The 20,765-nt window shown below is 45.8% G+C and overlaps 2 protein-coding genes across 27 annotated transcripts in view; both read right to left on the bottom strand.

Moving 5' to 3' along the window:
- LOC126946324 (cytochrome c oxidase subunit 7B, mitochondrial) overlaps nucleotides 1–20,765 on the bottom strand; it is a 1,159,743-nt gene that overhangs the window by 442,997 nt on the left and 695,981 nt on the right. The window contains exon 1 of one of the 26 annotated variants that reach the window (XM_050776480.1): nucleotides 13,416–13,419. The exons of 23 other annotated variants lie outside the window; for them this stretch is intronic. The gene's annotated coding sequence lies outside the window, so the exon portion shown is untranslated. Of the gene's footprint in view, nucleotides 1–3,504; nucleotides 3,509–11,977; nucleotides 11,984–13,415; nucleotides 13,420–20,765 lie in introns of those variants that run through there. 2 more of the 26 variants (XM_050776484.1, XM_050776470.1) reach the window with 2 other exon arrangements.
- Nucleotides 3,505–12,634, bottom strand: FGF16 (fibroblast growth factor 16). The gene is made up of 3 exons (XM_050776505.1): nucleotides 12,301–12,634; nucleotides 5,983–6,086; nucleotides 3,505–3,949 (listed from the first exon to the last, which is right to left on the bottom strand). The coding sequence occupies exons 1-3, from the start codon at nucleotides 12,572–12,574 to the stop codon at nucleotides 3,704–3,706; spliced, it is 624 nt and encodes a 207-aa protein (XP_050632462.1). The 5' UTR covers nucleotides 12,575–12,634; the 3' UTR covers nucleotides 3,505–3,703.

The following is a 20,765-nucleotide window of genomic DNA, read 5'->3' as shown; positions in this document are numbered from 1 at the left end:
TTTTTGAAAATGGGAACAGTTGCCCATTGCCATTTTCTGTCCACATGCTCCATTCATTGTTATCCCTCAAAGTTCAACACGAAGAGTGAACTCTTCCTGTGTCGTGGGACGCTACACCATTTTCCAAGTCGTCTCCTCTCTACTTCCACATAGAGGAAAAAATAAGGCCTGACTCTAGGATTTGAAGTCTTTTCCCTCTTTATTACAGTGTCATTTTTCTTGCAAATTCTGCCCTGCAGCGTGGTGCTTGTGGTCTTGCCAGGCTCACACCAAGTGCCCTGGTAGAGTAACGCTGGCAGTTATAGCAGAGCTCATGTATCTTGCAAGTCCTCAGAAGTTGTGGCTGTGTTTCAAAAGTTCTAGGTAGCTGAACTTCTCTACATAGATAAGTGCAATTTGTTTTAAAATGAAAGCATACTTCCTATTAAAAATGTGATTTAGGCTGGGCATGCTGGCTCATGCCTGTAATTCCTGCACTTTGGGAGGCCGAGGCGGGTGGATCACTTGAGGTCGGTAGTTCGAGACCAGTCTGGCCAACATAGTGAAACCCCATCTCTACTAAAAATACAAAAAATTAGCCAGACGTGGTGGCAGGAGCCTGTAATCCCAGTTACTTGGGAGGCTGAGGCAGGAAATTGCTTGAACCCAAGAAGTGGAGGTTGCAGTGAGCTGAGATCGTGCCACTGCACTCCAGCCTGGGCGGCAGAGTGAAATTATATCTCAAAAAAAAAAAAAAAAAAAAAAAAGGAAAGAAAAAAAATGTGATTTAAAAAATGTCACATAGCTGATTTTTACTCCTCTGCCAGAGACCACTAAGGGTGGTGTCTCTTCCCTACGGCCCAACATGAACATCATGATCAGCCAGCCTCTTTTCCTCACTAAGTCCTGTTTGTTCTTCACAGCAGGCATTGCCCCTTTCATGAAACTCACCCTAATCACGCTAGCCCACTCAGATCTCCACGTTAGTAGTTCCACTGATGAGCATTCCAGTCTATGATCACAGAAGCCACACAATGTAGTATTTTTTATTATATAATCTTACGTGCAGCTTCTGTGTTGGGTACTCAGATTTGGGTGAGCTTTCATAGACCTTTGGATTTTGTTTTTTAAGTGAACTGATACCTAAGCTATTTGTTTCACCCATACAATTAGAAAAATAGTGGATGCCTACAGGGTATGATTCGGGGGCACTAGGGAGAACTATCTCAAACCCAGAAACCTCTCCTATTAGGCCTTCATAGTGCCTGTGTACTCAATGTCAATGAAACTTTTATCCTTTTGGTTGCTGTCTCCTGACAACTATAAAATGCAAATAGCTCTATTCTCCTACCTTGGTAAATATCAGTAAAGAGTCTAGGGATTTTTTTTTAAGTGAAAGCAAGTTTATTAGAAAGGTAAAGGAATAAAGAATGGCTACTCCATAGGCAGAGTAGCAAGGCTAGGGATTTTTTTTTTTTTTTTTTTTTTTGAGACGGAGTCTTGCTCTGTCGCCCAGGCTGGGGTGCAGTGGCCGGATCTCAGCTCACTGCAAGCTCCATCTCCCGGGTTTATGCCATTCTCCTGCCTCAGCCTCCCGAGTAGCTGGGACTACAGGCGCCCGCCACCTCACCCCGCTACTTTTTTTTTGTATTTTTTAGTAGAGATGGGGTTTCACCGTGTTAGCCAGGATGGTCTCGATCTCCTGACCTCGTGATCCACCCGTCTCGGCCTCCCAAAGTGCTGGGATTACAGGCTTGAGCCACCGCGCCCGGCCAAGGCTAGGGATTTTTAACCAAGATACCTCAGGGGCTGCTCTGGGGAAGAGGCAGCTCCAAGAAATGCCATCCCCACTTCAACTAGAGCCACTCTACTTTTGTTTTCTGGACGGAAGTTACCCTAAAACTTTATTTATAAACCATTCAGATGCAAAAATAATTTTTTAAAAAATATTCCTTTAGGGCAGTAATTCCCAAACTTTAGTATGCACAAGAATCCCCCTGCAAGGCTTGTTAACAAGTAGACTGCCAGACCGTGCCCTCAGCATTTCTGATAATCTGCATCTCTAACAAGTTTCCAGGTGATGCTGCTGGTCAAGAGACCATATACAGTGCTCTAAGCACTACTGCTGTACACGAATGTGTTTACAGCCTCCCAAATTCCCTAGGAGAAGCACTGGCGGGAGGTGAGGGTGGGGGTAAAGAGAAGGGGGAAATCTCCAGAATGGAAGTTGACTGGTTAAAAAAAAAAATCAGTCTCTCTGTTGATTTGTGTTTATTTATTTATTTTATTTATTTATTTTTTGGAGATAGAATCTTGCTCTGTCACCCAGGCTAGAGTGCAAAGGTGTGATCTCGGCTCACTGCAACCTCCACCTCCTGGATTCGAGTGATTCTCCTGCCTCAGCCTCCCGAGTAGCTGGGGTTACAGGCACCTGCCGCCATGCCTGGCTAATTTTTGTATTTTTACTAGAGATGGAGTTTCACTGTGTTGGCCAGGCTGTTCTCGAACTCCTGGCCTCAAGTGATCCACCCGCCTTGGCCTCCCAAAGTGCTGGGATTACAGGTGTGAACCACTGCACCAGCCAATATGTGTTTATTTTGAATCCCTTCGTCTTCATATCTGAAGTAAGAAGCTCCCAGTTAGTGTTTTGACCTTAGGGCTTTGGACCCTAACCAAGTACCAAAGGAGAGTTTCTCTATGCATAGTCCTAAGCACAAATGGGAGTAATAGCTGTTGGTCTAGGCCTTCCTGAAGCTTTGATTCACCTGTAAGTTTAAAGTCATAGAACTGGAAAGGACCACTAGGACTTCACATATGGCCTCTAGATAATGCTAACATATTGGCTGATGGAGTCATCTAGCATAGGCAGTGTGATGCCAACATCAGAAAATTCTAATGACTTGGAGAGAAAGAAGCTGGCCAACCGTCTAATCCTACTAAATGTACAAATCAATAGAATTAGACAGAATCTTACAATATAAAGACAAATTTTATTGCCAGTAAAAGCCTTTAATAACTCATTTTATCCTGTTTCAGTAGGACCTTATTCTTTCTGATGAAAATCCAGCCATCGCATCTCTCATTAAAAATAAAATTATTTTGAAATAAATAAATATATAAAATAAATAGCATATACATTTTATAAATAGTTTGTCCTTATGCACAGTATCCATGCTTACATTTTAATATCATTTTCTTACAACCTACCCCATCTCCCACTTCCAATGACAGGAAAACTGCATGTCAGGACAGATGAGAAATCTGCAGAGCCAATGCAGGGAAGGCTTGCAGCAAGGCTGTAGCCCCAAGGATTTTCTTAATGAGACTTTTCCAAAGCTCTGTAGGTAGCATCCGTGGCAGATTCCTTGGCCTTTCATTTATACCCATTGTCAAGGTATTTGAGTAAATTGTGGGGTAAGACACCCCTGGCCCTTAGCAGGGGCTCCCATTCTTTGTTATGCTACCTCAGGAGAAGGAACATGAGTAAAGAAAAAAGTATATACAAGATTCCCTCGAGCCCAGCCCCCCCGTCCCTCCCCAAAATAACCCAACCTTGATATACACTTTGAACAACAAGGGAACAGCTGGGTTGAGTTCAACAGTAAGTGCTTTTCTGTTATCTAAAATGATAGGAAGGAAGGATTGAAAAGCTATGAATATAGTGCTTGCAGAGACAACCGTGGCCCCAGAGTACATGGGTCACAGAGGGCACACCAGAGGTTCATTACCTATAGTGAAAGAGGTCTCTGGACATGGAGGGCAACTTAGAAGGATCTACAGGCCTGGGTAAAAAGTGAGTGAATTTCTGGTGTCGTTTAGTCCTGTATCCCTCCCGGGGTGAGCCGTCTTTATTCAGGGCTACGTAATACTGTCTCTCCGAGTCCGAATGTTTGTACAAGGTTGAGGCATAGGTGTTGTACCAGTTTTCTTCAAACTGTTCCCGGAAAACACATTCACGTGTGAGTTTCTTCTGTGAGGGTGAGAAAATAAAGCAGAACCCATTATATGACTATTTCTCCTATCCCAGCTTGCTAGTAGAGAAACCCCGAAATAGCAATAGCACATTGATGTTAGAAAATTCCAGTCCTATCTCTCTGTATTACTGGAGGTATCTTTCTTCCAAATAGCACAAAACACCCTTGTCTGTATCTCCTTCATTCTCTTTCATGAGCTACACAAAAATGTTTTAGTTGAAATCTTTCCTGGAGGGAGGAGATTGGAGGAGATGGCATCACCTGGCTCTTTGAGCCTAAGAATTGCTGCTATGGCCTCCCAGTGCCCTGCTGGCACCCACTGAGCTTTCTCCCTACTTAGAGCTAATGATGTTCAAATTCATTGAGATTACAGTCAACCATGTCAACTGACAGGCAAAGGCCTCAGATCTATATAAAGCTCCATGGGAGGTGAGCTGTGATCTCTCCTAATGAAGGGTCTCAGGCCTGTCAGTTTGAAAGCTCAGAAAAGATCTCCTTGAAAAGCTCTTCCAGTCTGGCTACTTCAGGCTGGCAGTTCCTGGGTCTCTTGCCTCTGTCCCTTCTCACACTTGATCTGACCGCCATACTACTTGCTGGGGTTGCCGATACTGAGTGCTGGGGACAGGCCTATCTCTTAGGTGTCACGGAAAAATGTGTTCTGATTTCATGGGGTGCAGGCAGCCAGAAAGTGTGCTATGTGACTCAAAAGCCAGAGCCAGGAGTTGGGATCCCCCGGAAGAGTTAAGGTCAGCAAATCACTCACCATTCCTCAGTGCTAGGCTAGCTTCCAGAATAGAGAAAATGCACTGCTGCTAGCCTAGTCCTAGCTGAGGGCTTAAGGCTGTCACCAGACCCTGGAACCCTCATTCTTCATTTGTTTGTTTCATTTGGCCTTTGGGACTCAACTGAAGCAATCTGGAAGTCAGGGACTGTGTTGTTAACCTCAGAATCCTCAATTTGAAAGCCAGCTCTTCCACTGCCTATTTTTGTGCCTGCTAGTCTGCTACTCCTCTGGGTACACGTTCAAATTCAGATGTACTCCTCTGGAGGGTTAATGCCCCAAACCCTGACCATCTACTGCCAAACCAGCACAGATTACTGTTATCATCAGACTAGCTGACCTTCTAATGAAAAAGGCAAAAGCAAATGTATCAGAGAAAAGCTTATGTTTTGGGGCCGGGTGCAGTGGCTCATGCCTGTAATCCTAGTCCTTTGGGAGTCCAAGGCGGGTGGATTACCTGAGGTCAGGAGTTCGAGACCAGCCTGGCCAACATGATGAAACCCAGTCTCTACTAAAAATACAAAAAACTAGGCTGGCATGGTGGTGCATGCCTGTAGTCCCAGCTACTCGGGAGGCTGAGGCAAGAGAATCACTTGAACCAGGAAGGCAGAGGTTGCAGTGAGCTGAGATTGTGCCACTGCACTCCAGGCTGGGCAACAGAGTGAGACTCCATCTCAAAGCAAAAAAAAAAAAAAAAAAAAAAAAAAAAAAAAAGCTTGTTTTGGTGGGGGCCAAATGAGTGAAGGTGTTATGTAGCAAGACCCTGAGCAGCCAAGAAGTAACTAAAAGACACTACTCCTTTACAGCTAAAAAAATACTTTCAAGTGCTAGAAAATTTTTTTTTTTTTTGAGATGGAGTCTTGCTCTGTCACCCAGGCTGGAGTGCAGTGGCGCTATCTCGGCTCACTGCAAGCTACGCCTCCCAGGTTCACGCCATTCTCCTGCCTCAGCCTCCCAAGTAGCCGGGACTACAGGCACCTGCCACCATGCCTGGCTAATTTTTTTGTATTTTTAGTAGAGACGGGGTTTCACCGCGTTAGCCAGGATGGTCTCGATCTCCTGACCTTGTGATCCACTCGCCTCGGCCTCCCAAAGTGCTGGGATTACAGGCGTGAGCCACCGCGCCTGGTCCCCAGATAAATATTTTTTACACTTTTGCTTTACATTGTCCAAACACTGGTTGTAATAACTTCTGACAAAATACAAAACAGAAACAACAACAACAACAACAAAAAACCTTAAACTTACCGACCCATAGAGTTCTCCTCGCTCGTTCATTCCTAGGTACAGACCAGAGTCCACTCCCCGGATGCTGATCAGCCCCACAGCCAGGCTAATAAACTCCAGAATACCTAGGGCAAAAAGTGAACACTATTCCCGTTACCGGCATCGAACTAAGAGAAAGCTGTTCAGGTGACATGAGCTACCAGTCATTTGTCCCCAGCTGGAGGCCAGCCCTGTGTGCCTTTGATCAACTGCCGATGAAACCATCTTTCGCAGCAAGAATGGAACCTCAGAGAAGGTACTTTGTCTCTTTGGGCCTCAGTTTTTCCGTATGTAAAATGGGAAACACCGTCTTTGCTTCTACTCAACACTCTTAGGCATATTACGAGGAAGAGACCGTAAGAAGGCTTTGGCTACAAAAGCTCCATAATTTCAAGGTGCTATCGCTGTCAAATTCAAGAAGTGAGAAGTCAGTTTTCTGAATGCAAGAATGAGGACAGGTTTCTGTATCTTTCCCAGTAACCTCCCTCTTCCTTAGAGCACACAGCATTACCTTGCTGTCCTCTAGGCTGAACTTGTTTTGTGCCCTGTCAGCCCCATGTCCTTAAAGCCACATGAGGCTGTCAACTGCCTGTAGCTGACTCTAACAAAGGCCACACAGGCCACTCCCTGTTTGTTCCCCCTGCTTATGGCAGGAGGCAAAACTTGGCCACATGAGAGCTTTCTCCTAAAAAGCGTTCTCAGCTAGTACAGCCCCAAGCTGACAAGCCTATCATTCTCTTTTGAGAATTTTAAGTTTATCCACAGCAAAGAGTTGGCAGGTGGTATTGGACTCATACTGATTTGAGATGTTGCAACTTTAAGGCCAAAGAGAAGAAATTCAGAAATGTCCTAGCTGACAATATTAGAGGTGAAGATTTGAAAATGCTTTCATTTACCCAGCAGCAGTCCTAACTGGGAAAAAGGACCCAGAACTGAATTCCTGGTGATAATGAAGACTACAATTTTGTCCCGAGATAGGACGTCTATTATCTTGATACAGACATAATAGCCAACTAGATTCCTCTTTGATATTCCTGTCTCTAATCACATTTCTCAACATACAGACCAAAAACTTGTTTAAGTCATCCAGCGTATGAAATGAGCTCATATCTGGCTGTCTTATCCAAAATTGCAATTTTGTTTTTGTTTGCTTGTTTGTTTGTTTGTTTTGAGACAGGATCTCGCTTTGGCACCCAGGTTGGAGTGCAGTGGTGTGATCATGGCTCACTGCAGCCTCAGCCTCCCCAGGCTCAGGTGGTCCTCCCACCTCAGCCTCCCTAGTAGCTGGGACTACATGCACGCATCACCACACCCAGCTAATTTTTTATTTTTTCTAGAGACGGGGTTTCACCATGTTGCTAAGGTTGGTCTCAAACTCCTGGGCTTAAGCAATATGCACACCTCGGCCTCCCAAAGTGTTGGGATTACAGGCGTGCACCACTATGCCTGGCCCCAAAATGCAATTCTTAAGGGTAATATTCTATGTAATCTACATAGGGAGTAGAGCTGATTTTCCAAGATCAAGAATTTTAAGTGGCTAATTTTAAAATCAGGTTAAAAACTCTACTGGGAAGTCTCCTGAGGAACCCCAGTGACTCAAGCTGGTGGACTGCCGTTCAGGTATGGCAGCTTTGGGGCCACGTGCTTCCACAACCCACCCAGATCTATTGGAAGGATGTAAGGTTCTTCTGCGGCAATTCTATAGAACACTCAGGGTTTGGCCTTTGGCCTCTCACACTGAAATCCTTCAGGTTTTATTCTCAGTCTGGTTGTTACTAAATTTTACAGTACAAAGAAAGGAGTCTCGGGAAATGAGATTGAGACAAGACGGTAGGAGGGGAAGAGAAAATACCCAGTGCCAAGTAGGGGTTAATCAGGCACTGATTTAATGCAACCAAATCTTCAGCTGCACTGAACAAGGTTTTGCATTTGGTTCTGCTCTGTTTGATATTTCAATAAATGACTTGTAAGAGAACATATGAGGACTGCTTATCCTAGTTCTAGAACACATGCAGCTGAGAGGGATGACATAATCAATATCCAAAGAGATTTCAAGAGGACAGAAAAACGGACTGGCTCCATAAACTATGCTTAATTAGAATCAATGTGAAGTCCTGCACTTTGGTCCCCCAAATTTCCCAAAGTATTTTGTGTTTGGGATTTGGTTGGGGGAGGGTGAGCCTCAAGTGCAGACAGTTGAGTTAACTGTACTACTTAGTTCATGTCCTATTAACATAGTTGGTCTGTGCAAGGGTTTTATAATGATCTATTTCTTTCTTTCTTTTTCTTTATACCCTGCTCCCATTTGCCCCTCCACTTCAGGCAACCATGTATATTTTCTTGAAAATGTGTACTGTTATTTTGTGTTCCTGTGCATTTTAATTATGTGCAAGTCTACCCATCTCTGCAATGGGGAAATGTGGCTTAGTAAAACACGACAATGGCAAGGAGACAACTGAACAAGGCAAACTCCGTGTGATGGGTGATAAGTGGATTATTAAAAAGCTAATGTACAATTGGTCACGTAAAATTAAAAATTAGAAAGCTAGTGGAAAAAATAGAAAAAAAAGCTAGTGTGATCTAAGGCCTCACTGATACAGGTCTAGTAACTAGCAAAAGGGAGGGGGGATTGTCTCACTTCGCTCTGCCATGGTTAGACCACACTGAGAGTAGTGTGTTTAGTTCTACTGTGCTTAGAGAAGAAAATGGAAAAACAGAGCATGTTCAAAGGAGAGTGCCCAGTATGAAAAGGAAACCAGAAACCAGGTCATGATTCAGTTCTGGGTCTTAAACTCTGAGGGACCCTAACATGTGGGAGCCTTTAGTTCTTTGCCTTTGCTCAGGCAGGTTACTCCTGAGCTTCAAGACTGAGTTCCCTCATTCTGTAAGTATCTCGTGTCTCTGACAACCCTGAGCTCATTAAGTAGCAGAGCGCAGCTTGTGATCTCACTGCCCAAGACATAGTGTGAGAACAAATCATGAAACCCAAGAGGTGTGGCCATTTGAGTCACCACAGTTTTTCTCCAACTCTCTGTTAACCCTGATGCCAAAGGACAGATCATACAGGAAGTCACTTGGGTTGTGTCCAGTAACAGGGGTCTCCAACAGCTGGAACTATCCCTGTCCAGCTGTCTTTGGGCATCATTTTCCCTCGCCAACTTTCCTATTAGCTGGTTTCAAACTGTGGGAACCCAGTGGCACATGATGATGGAAGAGATATTCCTAAACCTTATCCTGAATCCCAGCCAGCATGAAGCGGGAGAGAAAATAAGCCATTTTCATATTTTCCCAGCTACAGCTGGACAGGGGTGTTAACAGCAAAGTGTTGAGGTGAAGTATTAAGTAGACAAAGTTTGTCCTCAGTACTCTTGCCCCTTCAAGACCCAGGACCTCTCTCTACTCTGCCTCATCTTGACCTACCCACATCAGGCTCTGCCCTTTTCTTGACAATTTCCAGACTCTTCTCTTCTTATACCTCTCTCCCCAGGCCCTCAGTCAAAACTGATCTGTTCTGGGCCCCGCTGCTTCAGAACCTAGCTAGATGACTGTCTAACGTGTCATTTAATCTAGTTGCATAACTTGCCTGAATCCTTCAGCCATCCTTTGGGGCCAAGACAGTGCTGCTTTGGCATCTTGCCAAACGAGAACCAGATCACTCAAGAACCAAAGCAGCTGCATGAGCCCACTCCATCCCACCTGGTGGGAGGACTCTCCTTCAGTTTGGCTCCGAAGCTCTGCTCTGCCGCCAGTCCACAGGTGCCCCTCGGAATGTCAGGATCCTTGTGAACTTCATATAAATGCTACCAGCCAGGCGGTGATTGAAATACTCCTGGCTACTGATTGCAGATGGAGAGCGGAGAGCATATGCTGTGCCAACAGGTTATTATTTGGAGTCGGGACTGCTCTTGGGCTTAGCCTGACTTGTTCTGAACACATGGATTCCAGGGTAATCCTTGGGGGCCCTGCTCTCCAATTACAACAAATAGCTATTTACTTCACATGGCTTTTGGAGACTACCTCCTCCCCGCTAGCAGAAATCTATAATATTTTATATCTTAAGTCTGGCCTACTTTACCCTGCTGGAATGTTGACTGCTAAAGCACTTATGGAATGTTAAAGTTTCAATTTATTGAATACCCTGGCTGATTAACTGAAATGTGGAGGGAGGAGAGAGTTAGCAAACTCGAACGCCACCTCTTTCTGTGCCAAAAGCTAAACGCAGAAAGAATATGTGTTTTAAAGTTGGCAGGGAAGGTTACAAAGAGACAGCTTGGACCAGTTATCATTTTCTTTACAGGAAGTGCAGGAAAGTGACAGGAAGTCAGGGAAGGAGGAAAGGGAAAAGGCGATGCAGAGGTGCTCTTGGGCAGTGTTGTTTTCTTTTTTAAAGGCAAAACCAAAAATGAAGCAGTCAGTTAAGCAGCAGTGAAAATGTCCCTTCCTCCTGCCAATTTTATTTCCTTTGGTTTCTCCTTAAACTTAACACCCTTAGCAGACCTGGGAGATGAAAAGAAATCAAGATGTGTCTTTAGGGAGGTAATTAAAGACCGCTTATCCCAAGAGCCTATTACTGATTTATGTTGACCTTGTAGGTTACTGGGCTCAGCTTAGGCACAAAATCAGAAAAATATTTGGAGCTGCTGGGAGGCGTGCTCATAATTTCTCCACCTTCGCTGCCCCCACCCCACATTTCTCCATCATTTCATGACCTTTTTTTTTTTGGTTATATATCAGCAATGAGTTACCCCGGTATCTTTATGCCATTTCAGGAAGCCTCTGAGGCCAGGGTGGGAGTCCCATTCCTTATGAAGAGGAACAAAAGGGGACTGCAAAATCACAAGCAATGAAAGGGAAAGGAGCCAAGTTAACACCCCCTCTCCTCCCACTCCACCTTATCACCCTTTTGAGGACCTGCTGCAAGTTTATACAGACACCTGCACCCCTCCATTACCCCTCCCAACCCACAGTACTCTAGCTGTGTTTGAGTGCATTTTTCCAAGATGCCATAGACCTCATTAGGGTTTCTGCCTGTTCCCAGCAAGGAAGACCAACCCTGCCCCTAAGTTGTTTGCCAGGCTTGGCCTTACCCAGCAACTGGCCCCTATGTTCCCCTTTTTGCTGTGCACTCCAGATGCAGCTCTAGCAAGGCATGGAGAATAGGAGGATGGAGAGATTTAGGGGGTTGGGGCAGATGTTGGCAAGGAGGAGGGCGGGAAAAAGAAGGGAAGGGTGTCATGTTTGAGTGTGGGCAGAACATCTTACTGGCTTAGGGGAAAAGGTGTCCTTCTTGGATTACAGGGTCCTTGGGAGGAAGCTGAGGACATCGGAGGACAGGGAGGGGCAAAGGTAGCTGTCACAGAACCCCCCATGATATCTTAGTAGATAATTGGAAATTGAAAATAAAAATGGCAAATTACTGAGGAGTGAACACATTTGCTTAGAAACTTAATGATCTTCGTCACAGATCAAGGCTTATATTAATTGTGTAATTAGTTCTATATGTGAGACAGGCAGCTGTGTTGAACAGTCTGTATAGTGGCAGGCAGGCAGAGACAATCCTGGATGAAGGTCGAACGTTTCCTGCTTTGGGCCCAAGAGACAACTGTTTCTGGGACTGGGAGTGGGCCCAGGACGGTTTCCTCACTGAGGCAAGGAGTCCAGGGGTAGTTTCCGGCAAAAGCTGCCCCAGGACTTGTGCCCTTACACGGTGGATACCGCGAGGTTTTCCTAGATTCCCAATTCATGCCAGGCTGCCTGGATTGGCTCCGACCCTGGACAGAGCGACCCCGAGGCAGGCAGACACCACAGCTGCCGGGTACCCACGGACCAAAAGCTATTTGTGTGCGGGCCGACTGCCTCACATGCCCATGGCCCATGCAGGATCCTGTTCCAGGAAATCAGCTGCCACAGCCCTGCTGCCTTCGAGGCTCGGCCCGCGCTGCAGGCACGGTCCCGGCCTCCTAGGCGAGAGCTCCCACCCCTGTCTCAGCTCCACCTGCTTTCATTCAAGGCTTAGAGTCCAGCTCCCAGAACTACCCCCTTGCTCCCCGGGGAGATCCGGTGGAGCGGCGAAAGGAGAGGCCTCACCGCAAGGCGCCCCCGCCCCCTCCTGAGAGTGTCCGAGGGTGCAGGGCCCCCTGATGTCGAGAGGCCCACGCCCGCGCCGTCGTGTCTCGCCTCGACTGGCCCGAATGACACCAAGCCCGGGGGGCGGTCCGCGGGCCCTACGCCGGAGCTCGGAGCTGTGGGCTTCCCAGTGCGCCGTCCGCCCGCCTCCCGTTCCCCCGACCGCGTCCTCACCGAAGCGGCTGTGGTCGTGGCGGGTGCCGTGCACCGTGCCGTTGGGGAAGATCTCCAGGTGGAAGCCAGTGCGGCAGTAGAGCTGGCGGCGCCGCAGGATCCCCTTCAGGTGGGCGAAGTCTGTGGGTGAGCCACGCTGCAGCTTCCCCTCGATTTGGCCCAGGCGCTCGTTCAGGAAACCTGGGGAGTCAGCTAAGGGCACGTTCCCCAGAGACGAGGAGAAGCCGTGTAGATCCCAGTCCAAGGAGGCGAAGACGCCCCCCACCTCTGCCATGGCTGGGCAGATTGCGGCGCGGTTTGTGCTGGGCGCGCGCGGGCCGAGCCGGGGCCACGGGGCGCGAACTGCCTCTCCCCGCAGCGGGCGCGGGCGGTTCGGCGGCGCTCCCTCGCTAGCTCGCTTGCTCTGCGCTCTGCCGAGCTGCAGTCGACGTCTGTTCGCGTCCAAGGAACTTCTCAGCGGCGGGGAGCGTAGGGCAGCGCGCTCCTGACCTTGCTCTCAGTCAAAGTGCCTCTTCCCCTCCGCATCCATCTCCCCCGGCCTCTCATAGCTGGCTTCGTCCAGCTATCAGATGCAAACGGCACTTTATATACATACCCACTCCCCTTACATTGACATATTGGATATTTAAATACAAGCCACACCTCATTGGCATCCCCTCGGAGATTGGTGTGTGGGTTCTTTTTTTTTTTTTTTTTCTTGCATCCATTTGGCTCTTTTTGGGAGAGGGGGGTGGAGGGAGAGAGCGAGCGAGCTTCACTCCCTCTTTTATTATGAAAAAATGGCAGGAAAAAGCTACACATTGCAGTGAGGCATAACTGCTTTTGGCAGGTTCTTCTGAAACTGCTGATGAAATAACAGAACCCAGTGCGTGGAGGCCGCTGGCGCGCACGGCCACTCAAGGCCTGTTCCGTGGGGGTCTGTCTGTTTGCTGCCCGGGGGCTGTCCCCACCTCCCACGCGTCCTCGGGCTGCTATGCTAGCCTTTGGAAAGTGCCATGAGACCGGAGTTGGGGGGTTCACATGCTTCTGATCTCCTCTTGTTCCCCAGTTGGTCGGAGGCTGCGGAAGGGGCATCTGACCCGGGACAGGGACTCCCTGGTTTCTTTGTTCCACAGCCCCCAAGTCCTAATTCCTACCTGTATAGGTTGGCGGGGTACCGAGAAAGTGAAAAACCTGGAAGCCAATGCAGTTGCAAAATTTGGGGTTGGGGGTTGTGGTCCTTGTTGATTCCAAGGCGAGGGCCTTACTGGGTCTGAGAGGAGCGGGAAACCACTCAAGGAAAGGTGAATTTTTATTTTTTTCAAGAAAGAGACGTTACAGCTTAGGCTTAGGAAAAGGAGGGGGGAAGTAAGAAATAGAAAGCGATCTTTTTGAAAAATGATCTCCGCTGGCTTTCTGGGCACGCTTTTACAAGGCTCTCGAGAGCAAGCTCAATGAGAGGCCATTGGAAGCCTGGTGGGGGCTTCCCCCCTACCTCGTTTCTTGTTGGAAACAGGTGTTTCCTCGTTCTGTCCAGTGCCTTGCTCCGAGATATTCTATCAGGAAGAGCCGCAGCTGGGACAGGAACCGGCGGCAGCCAGGTCAACGGGCAGCGTCCAGAAGTCCTGGGGAGCAGGTGCCAGACCTGCCCTGCACGCCTGTACCTCTGCCCCGAACCTGAATCCTGGGGCACCTATTGGGCCCTGGCACTCGGCGTCCTGATCGCCTATTAAACGGTGTTGTTACTGGGTTTTCACCCGCCGCCCGCGATGGCTGCCTTCCCAGGCTCCCTCAGGAGAAACTGAACACAGGGAGCCCCGCGCCACCCCCTCTCTTTGCAGCGCCTCCTGCTGGAGACCCCCAGTCTCGTGGCAACTTTGAACTCAGGGTCACCATGAGATGAGAAAACCTATTCCGCTCAATTCACTTAGTGCAATTCAGGTCCTGCTCCTGGGCTCCCTCGTGCACCCTGAGCTCACTCCCTGGAACCCTAGCAATTCTCGGTTGGGAGTATTGCGGCTTGGTACTAGTGTGCCTCCGCATCTCAGACAGAACCTCTGAAACCAAGCACAAGATGTAGCACATAATAGGCACACTCAGAAATAATCTGAGGTGCTCCCAGTAGCAGGGAACATAGATGCAAGTCATCTTCCAATTGTAGGGGGACACAGAAATGCAGAAAGTGTCATTCATATTGAAGTATTTATGGATGAAATCATATGCTGTCTGGGATTTGCTATTAAATTATTCGAACAAAGAAGGCAGAAGGAGTGGAGGTATCGACGCGATTATTGTCCTTGTGTCGCTAATTGTTAAGCTGGGTGAGGGGTATATTGGTGTTTAATTATACTTTATATATATATATGAAAGTATATATGAAAATTTCCATAATTAAAAGCTTTATAAAATGAGACTGACATAAAGCAACTATTAGATTGGTGAAATACAAATAAATCAATCTTTCTTTCTTCTTTCTTCCGTCTTCAAAGAGTTTTTGAATTTAGTGGGAAGGTGGAGAAGGAAGGAAAGAGGTTAAGACAAATACATAAATGACTGGAGTACAAGACAGTATCAGGTGCATGGTACTGTGTGGATTCAGAAAGACTGATCTGGAGGTTTAGGGCCCGGTTCTGGACTAAGGTGTCCTTTGTAATGGATGGGCCTCAAAGGGAAGATGGGAAGGATTTTGCAAATTCAGATGGACCCCTTGCAGGAAGAGGAAAGTTGTAACAAAGCAAGTGGAACAATTTTAATTTAATCTCAAATGTGTTAAGTGTCTTTCATGTGGTGGACACAATGCTGGGCACTTTCCATCGGTGCTCAGTACCTCAAATGAGTATTGAGTGCCACATGAAATAGTATAGATGAAACTGCTTTGAGAAGCATGTTATATAAAGGATTTAGATGTTTCCATGATGATATAGATTACACACTGATTATGGCAAAGATCATTTCCTCAACAGTCACTTCAGGGTATTTATGCATTCTTTGTCCCCCAACATTCCCAAAGTCACCAACCACAGTTGGCAGATCTGGAGTCCTACTTGATCGAAGGTCAGAGATACAGGGATTCCATTGCCCATCTGGGGCTCTTTTGAGATTAAGCTATCTGATGGTTCTGTTTGAAATAATGTTTCTATGTCAAGCATCTCAGTTGACAGAGCACTTTCAAGAAAGTTATTTTATTTTCACAACCTCGTGGAATAGAAGGTGTCATTATCCCCATATTAGAAATGAGGAAATAGAGGGGGAGGTTAAGTGACTAGTACAGAATCCTATAGCAACTAAATAGCAGAGTCATAAATTGATCTCTGCTCCACTGGCAGCAAATTACTCTCAACTCATGGGATTTAGGATTATGCAAAGATTGGTGTGTTGAGGACAGTGAAATTTCACTATAGTTTAGTTCACGGAAAATCCTCAGCAGGATGCAACCTCAGACCAGAGTAGTACTGAATATATTGGATGAGAGGAAAATGTACATTAAAAAAGAAAGCAAACCTTCCCTGGATTCAGGGCATCATTTATTTAAGTGAGGATAATTGCACCCCTTCACAGTGGTATTGTGAGGACTGGGCACTGATGGAAAGTACCAGCGTTGTGCCCACCCCATGGAAGACAGTTAACACATTTGAGATTACTTCCTCCTTTCCCAATACCTCACAGGGTTGATGTGAAAAGGATGTGGAAAAACAAAACTGAAGGGAAAAAAAAAAAAAAAGTTCTGACTCAGTCTATAAGCAACCAAAGGCTGGGGGATAATCTGGCAGGCTCTGTTCCTTGAGAAAGGAGACAGTGATGCTAATAATGCTGGTGCTCACTAACCACCCCCCACCCCATGCCCACACATACCCCTGAGAGATGGGAAAGGATGTCTAGAACTGTTACTCTGCCCAGTTCTTCATTTTCTGGACAATTTACAATTTTTTTTTCCTTACTAATTGATATTCCCTGGGAAGGGGCAGGGGGAGCTGTATAGCTAGGCAAATCCTGAAGGTGGCATAGCCAATGACATTAGTTGCTCTTACTGAGTACTTATGTAGGCGTGTTAAGCACTGCCCTTGGCATGTTACGCGCATTATCTTCTGTAAACCTTATCACAACTCTAAGAAATACTAGTTTTTAATTTTTAATTTTATTTTTATTTATTTACTTTTTTAGAGACAGGATCTCACTTTGTCCCTCAGGCTAGAGTGCTGTGGCACAGTCATGGCTCCCTGTATAGCCTTGAACTCCTGGTCCCTAGTGATCCTCTCACCTCAGCTTCCTGAGTATCTAGGACTACAGGCATGTACCACCAGGCCCAGTTAATTAAAAAACAATTGTTTTTTGTAGAGATGAGGTCTCACTATGCTGCCCAGGCTGGTCTCAAACTCCTGGCCTCAAGCAATCCTCCATCCTTGGCCTCCCAAAGTGCTGGGAGTACAGATGTGAATCATCACGCCTGGCCTATGAAATCCATTTTACAGATGAGGAGGCTAAGGTCCAAGAAGATCAATAACTAGTAGCAGAGGCAAGCCTTAAACCCAGTTATTTTTTAACCCTTGTTTTTAAATTAGTGCTTAACCAAAACGCTAGCCTGCCTCAATAAACTTACTTCAAAAAGAACTTGTATCGCTCCATTGTCTTTTGCTCCTGCCTCCTCTCTCCTTCTGTTTTCTTTGCTTTATGTGGACAGCAGTATAGTGTAGTGGTTGAACACTCCATCTCTGGTGTTAGACTGCCTGGGTTCATAACCCCAGCTTTAAGCCATTCTAGGTGTTGGAGCCTCAGTTTTCTCTTTGGTATGATGCAGGTGATGATGGCAGTCATCAATTCATAGGGCTGCTGTGAGGTTTGAATAAAATACACAGAATGGACTTAAAGCTGTGCCTGGCACATATTAAGTTGTCATTGTTCTTAATATTATTTACATCCTGCCTGGCCCCAGCCATATTTCCTCCCAAGGTTTCCTCTAACTATGCTCATTTTTTCCTAAGGAGGAGATGAAGTAGATAAGAACACTGGCCACTGGCCTGCTGAGTCACCCCAAAGCAATCAATTCCAATCCTATTAATCTTTCTGTGTGATATTGGGCCAGTCTTGTTCTCTCTGGGCTCTAGAAGGCGTGACTCAGAAACAGGGTGACCACATTGTCAGCTGTGGGTGGGCAAGCAGGTAGTGAGGGAGTGAAGGCCTGGGAAAAACAGGAAATTACTCCTTTGTATAATTCCATTTATTGAGCCTCTTAAGGGCCAGGCACTTTTCTAAGAGCTTTAAATTTAAATCACATCATACCACCATGAGGAAGATGCTATTATTATCCCGATTTTTAACAGATCTGTGAAACTGAGTGCTAAAGAGGTTAAACAACTTGCTCAAGGTCATACAACTAGCATGTGATGGGGCTGAAATTCAGACCTGGCGTCTGGCTCCAGAGACCATCCTGTTGATCACTACACTTTTCTGAAGTAGCTGGGGTCTTATTCAAAAGAAAAAGTAGTATAACATGACCAAACCATCTTCTGGAAAAAAAAAAAAAAATCCATGTTAAAAGAGGAGTCTTACCAGGGCCTACTTGAAGGTGGAGGGTGGAGGGTGAGAGGAGGGTGAGGACTAAAAAACTACCTATCAGGTACTATGCTTATTACTTGGGTGATGAAATAATCTGTACACCAAAGCCCCATGACATGCAATTTGCCTATGTAACAAGCCTGCACGTGTACCCTCTGAAACGAAAATAAAAGTTGAGAAAACATTTAAAAAGGAGCAGTCTTTTTCTTTTCTATTTTGTTTTTAACCTAGGTGATCTGTATCTGGAGTTTGAGAAGTCTGCAAAAAGTCAGACTACTTTCCCACCCCCAATTCTAGAGAGGAAAGGACGTCTCTTTGGCTGGGACAAGCCCCCCACCCCATCTTACCTGTCTGGTCAGTCTCCTGCAGTGACACTGAGCCACAAATCTCTTTTGTCTCTGTTGTCATTCTCCTGTGAGCCTACCTGTAATGGGGGTGGATAATGTACCATTAATTCTGGCTGTAACTTGACATTAGTTGGCAGGTGATGATATTTTTGTGAAATGATCTGTTAGTTCTTTGAGAGGAATGGAACACCATGGAATGTGGCTCTCACCCTGGCAACTGGGATCACTGCTCAACCTGATGTGTGTGATATGAATGTTGGTCTCAGTGGTGTATATCTAGGGCTGGGTGTTGGGGGAGGAGAAGTGTGGGTAGAGACAGACTATCATAATGTTGGTTTTCTCAACACAAATGTGTGCTTATGTTTGTATTTGTGACAGTGTGCAGAAAAATTTCCATATGTCTGTGTAACAGTGAGAGTCATGGGTTTAAGGTGTGAATAAGTGTATGTAAGTATGCAAATCTATAGGCAGCCCCTGCTAATAAGAATATACATGACAGTGAAGTTCAGTTCTTTTGAATTCAAAGTCACTTCCTGTTTTTACCTGAGGTGATTATTTTATTCCCTTAGCCTGAAGGAGACAGGGAAGCCAGGCGGAGTCACCTCCAAGGAAACTGAGGCCCTGGTTTCCTTGGAGTCTTGCTGAGGTGGTCTTACACAAACCAAGGGAAAAAGTAAGATCTTGAAATCAGCTCTTTGCTTTCTGGCTATGGCCTCTGATTAGCAGAACCCCTTTCCTTTTTTGCCTCTCTCACCCTGGTATTATTGGCTTTCATCCTGTTTCTGGGAGGGGTATGAATCTCATCAGTTACATGCATTTCATGCATCATTATTCACTGCATTTGAAGCTGTAGAGAGGGAAGGGTCTGGCCTGCTCCCAGTGCCGCTAAGTTTCCCTAAGGATAGGTTGTATAACCCTTGGAAAGAAAAAACAAAATCCTGAAAGGTACAAGCTATGGAACAGAGTTAGCAAGGAAGTGTAGTGTCAGTAGTCACCTGAGCAAGTCTCTGGGAAGAAATGTACATTCTGACGAGGCGGATTGTGGTCCTAGCTCTCACTGAACTCGATGTATATGGCTTTGGCCAAATTATTTCTCACCTGTGGGCCTCAGTTTTCCTAACTGTGTAAAAGAGGTTGGACTACATCAGTCTGTCTCAAACTTTTATTTATTTATTTTTCACTAAAATCACCCTAATGACAGAGGAAAGTGAAAATGAAATCCCCAGCATGGGTAAGGGAGAGGGGTGGTTGGGGTGGCCCAAAGCAGCCTACTGCAAACTCCAAGTGTCTTTGAGATCTTGTGTTATATCCTAAAAATGAGAGCAGTGTTTGCATTCTCCTCCATAATATAGCTATATTTGTTTTAATATAGAAATTTTTAAAATTTCTTATACTCAAGTAAAATTGACACTCCAGAAAAGCATGCCGTGTTTATTCTGTGGCTTTGTGAACCCCTTTGGCACACTGCCATGGACCCCCAGGGGTATTCATACACCCGTTTAAAAGTTTGGGAATAGATGATTGAGATAGATGATTGAGATTCCTCGAACACTCTGTGGTTCAATGACCTGGGAATACCTGTGGTGTCTTTGCTAGCTGCTCCCCAGGATGCTGAGGGTTTTTTTTTTTTTTTAATGGTTTTTTGTTTGTTTGTTTTTTTATGGCTGTGTTTGAACACTTCCATTTTCTAACCATTTATACTAAAAGAATGGAAACCCCTGATTTTGTTTCTAGAACAAGTATCTTCAATATGTCTTTGCTGAGCCCGAACTACAGGCTCAGACTTTTGCTAAGTGCCCCCGGGAGAGATCAAGAAGGATGCTTATGGGATTAATTGTGGAGTCTAAACTGGTTTACATTAAACATTAGGAGTTAAGAGTTGACTGAGTCAAGTGCTAAATTGTGTGGGGTAGATTTTAACAGCGGCAGGTGGTTGAGAAGTAGGAGAATGGTGTGCTTCCTGAAAGAAGTGATACTAGATTGGAGTTTTTGAGAATGAGTATGGTTCAGATAAATGGAGTGAAGGGGGAGTGGCATTCAGCTTGTAGAAGGGCATGAGTAAGGTCTGGAGGCTGTAAGGATTGTGACACACTTCAGCCTAGGCCAAAGCCTTGCTTAATGGCAAGAGGCATGGAAAGGTGAAATGGGATCTTTCTCCCCCCTTGGGCATGTACTATTAGCTACTTATCAGTCCACTGTCATTTTAAAGGAAATTGTATTATTATTTTTTATTTACTGTCTTTTTAAAGATTTTATTTGACTAGAAATGTGGTCTCACTATGTTGCCCAGGCTGGCCTCAAACTCCTCGGCTCAAGTGATCCTCCCACCTTGGCCTCCCAAAGTGATGAGATTACAGGCATGAATGAGCCACCATGCCCAGCCTCTTTTTTTTTTTTTTTTTTTTTTTAATAGGAGGCTGTGACAGTGCCGAATCCCTCATTTCTTGGAACAAAACAAAACAACCTTTAAAAAGGGATTTGGGAGCTGGGTGTTGTGGCTAACGCCTGTAATCCCAGCACTTCGGGAAGCTGAGGCAGGAGGATCGCTTGAGCTCAGGAGTTTGATATCAGTCTGAGCAACATAAC

Source organism: Macaca thibetana, chromosome X, assembly GCF_024542745.1.
Source record: "Macaca thibetana thibetana isolate TM-01 chromosome X, ASM2454274v1, whole genome shotgun sequence".
Lineage (NCBI taxonomy): Eukaryota > Metazoa > Chordata > Mammalia > Primates > Cercopithecidae > Macaca > Macaca thibetana.
Note: the sequence above shows the minus strand (reverse complement) of the source record. Positions and strands in the feature narration are given on the sequence as shown.

Bases quoted from the DNA above. Each gene is read 5' to 3' on its own strand.
- FGF16 (XM_050776505.1), bottom strand. From the start codon at position 12,574: ATGGCAGAGGTGGGGGGCGTCTTCGCCTCCTTGGACTGGGATCTACAC. The intron at 6,087-12,300 runs GTGAGGACGCGG...TTTTTGCCCTAG, and splicing joins CCACGACCACAGCCGCTTCG to GTATTCTGGAGTTTATTAGC. The intron at 3,950-5,982 runs GTAAGTTTAAGG...TCACCCTCACAG, and splicing joins GAGGAGAACTCTATGGGTCG to AAGAAACTCACACGTGAATG.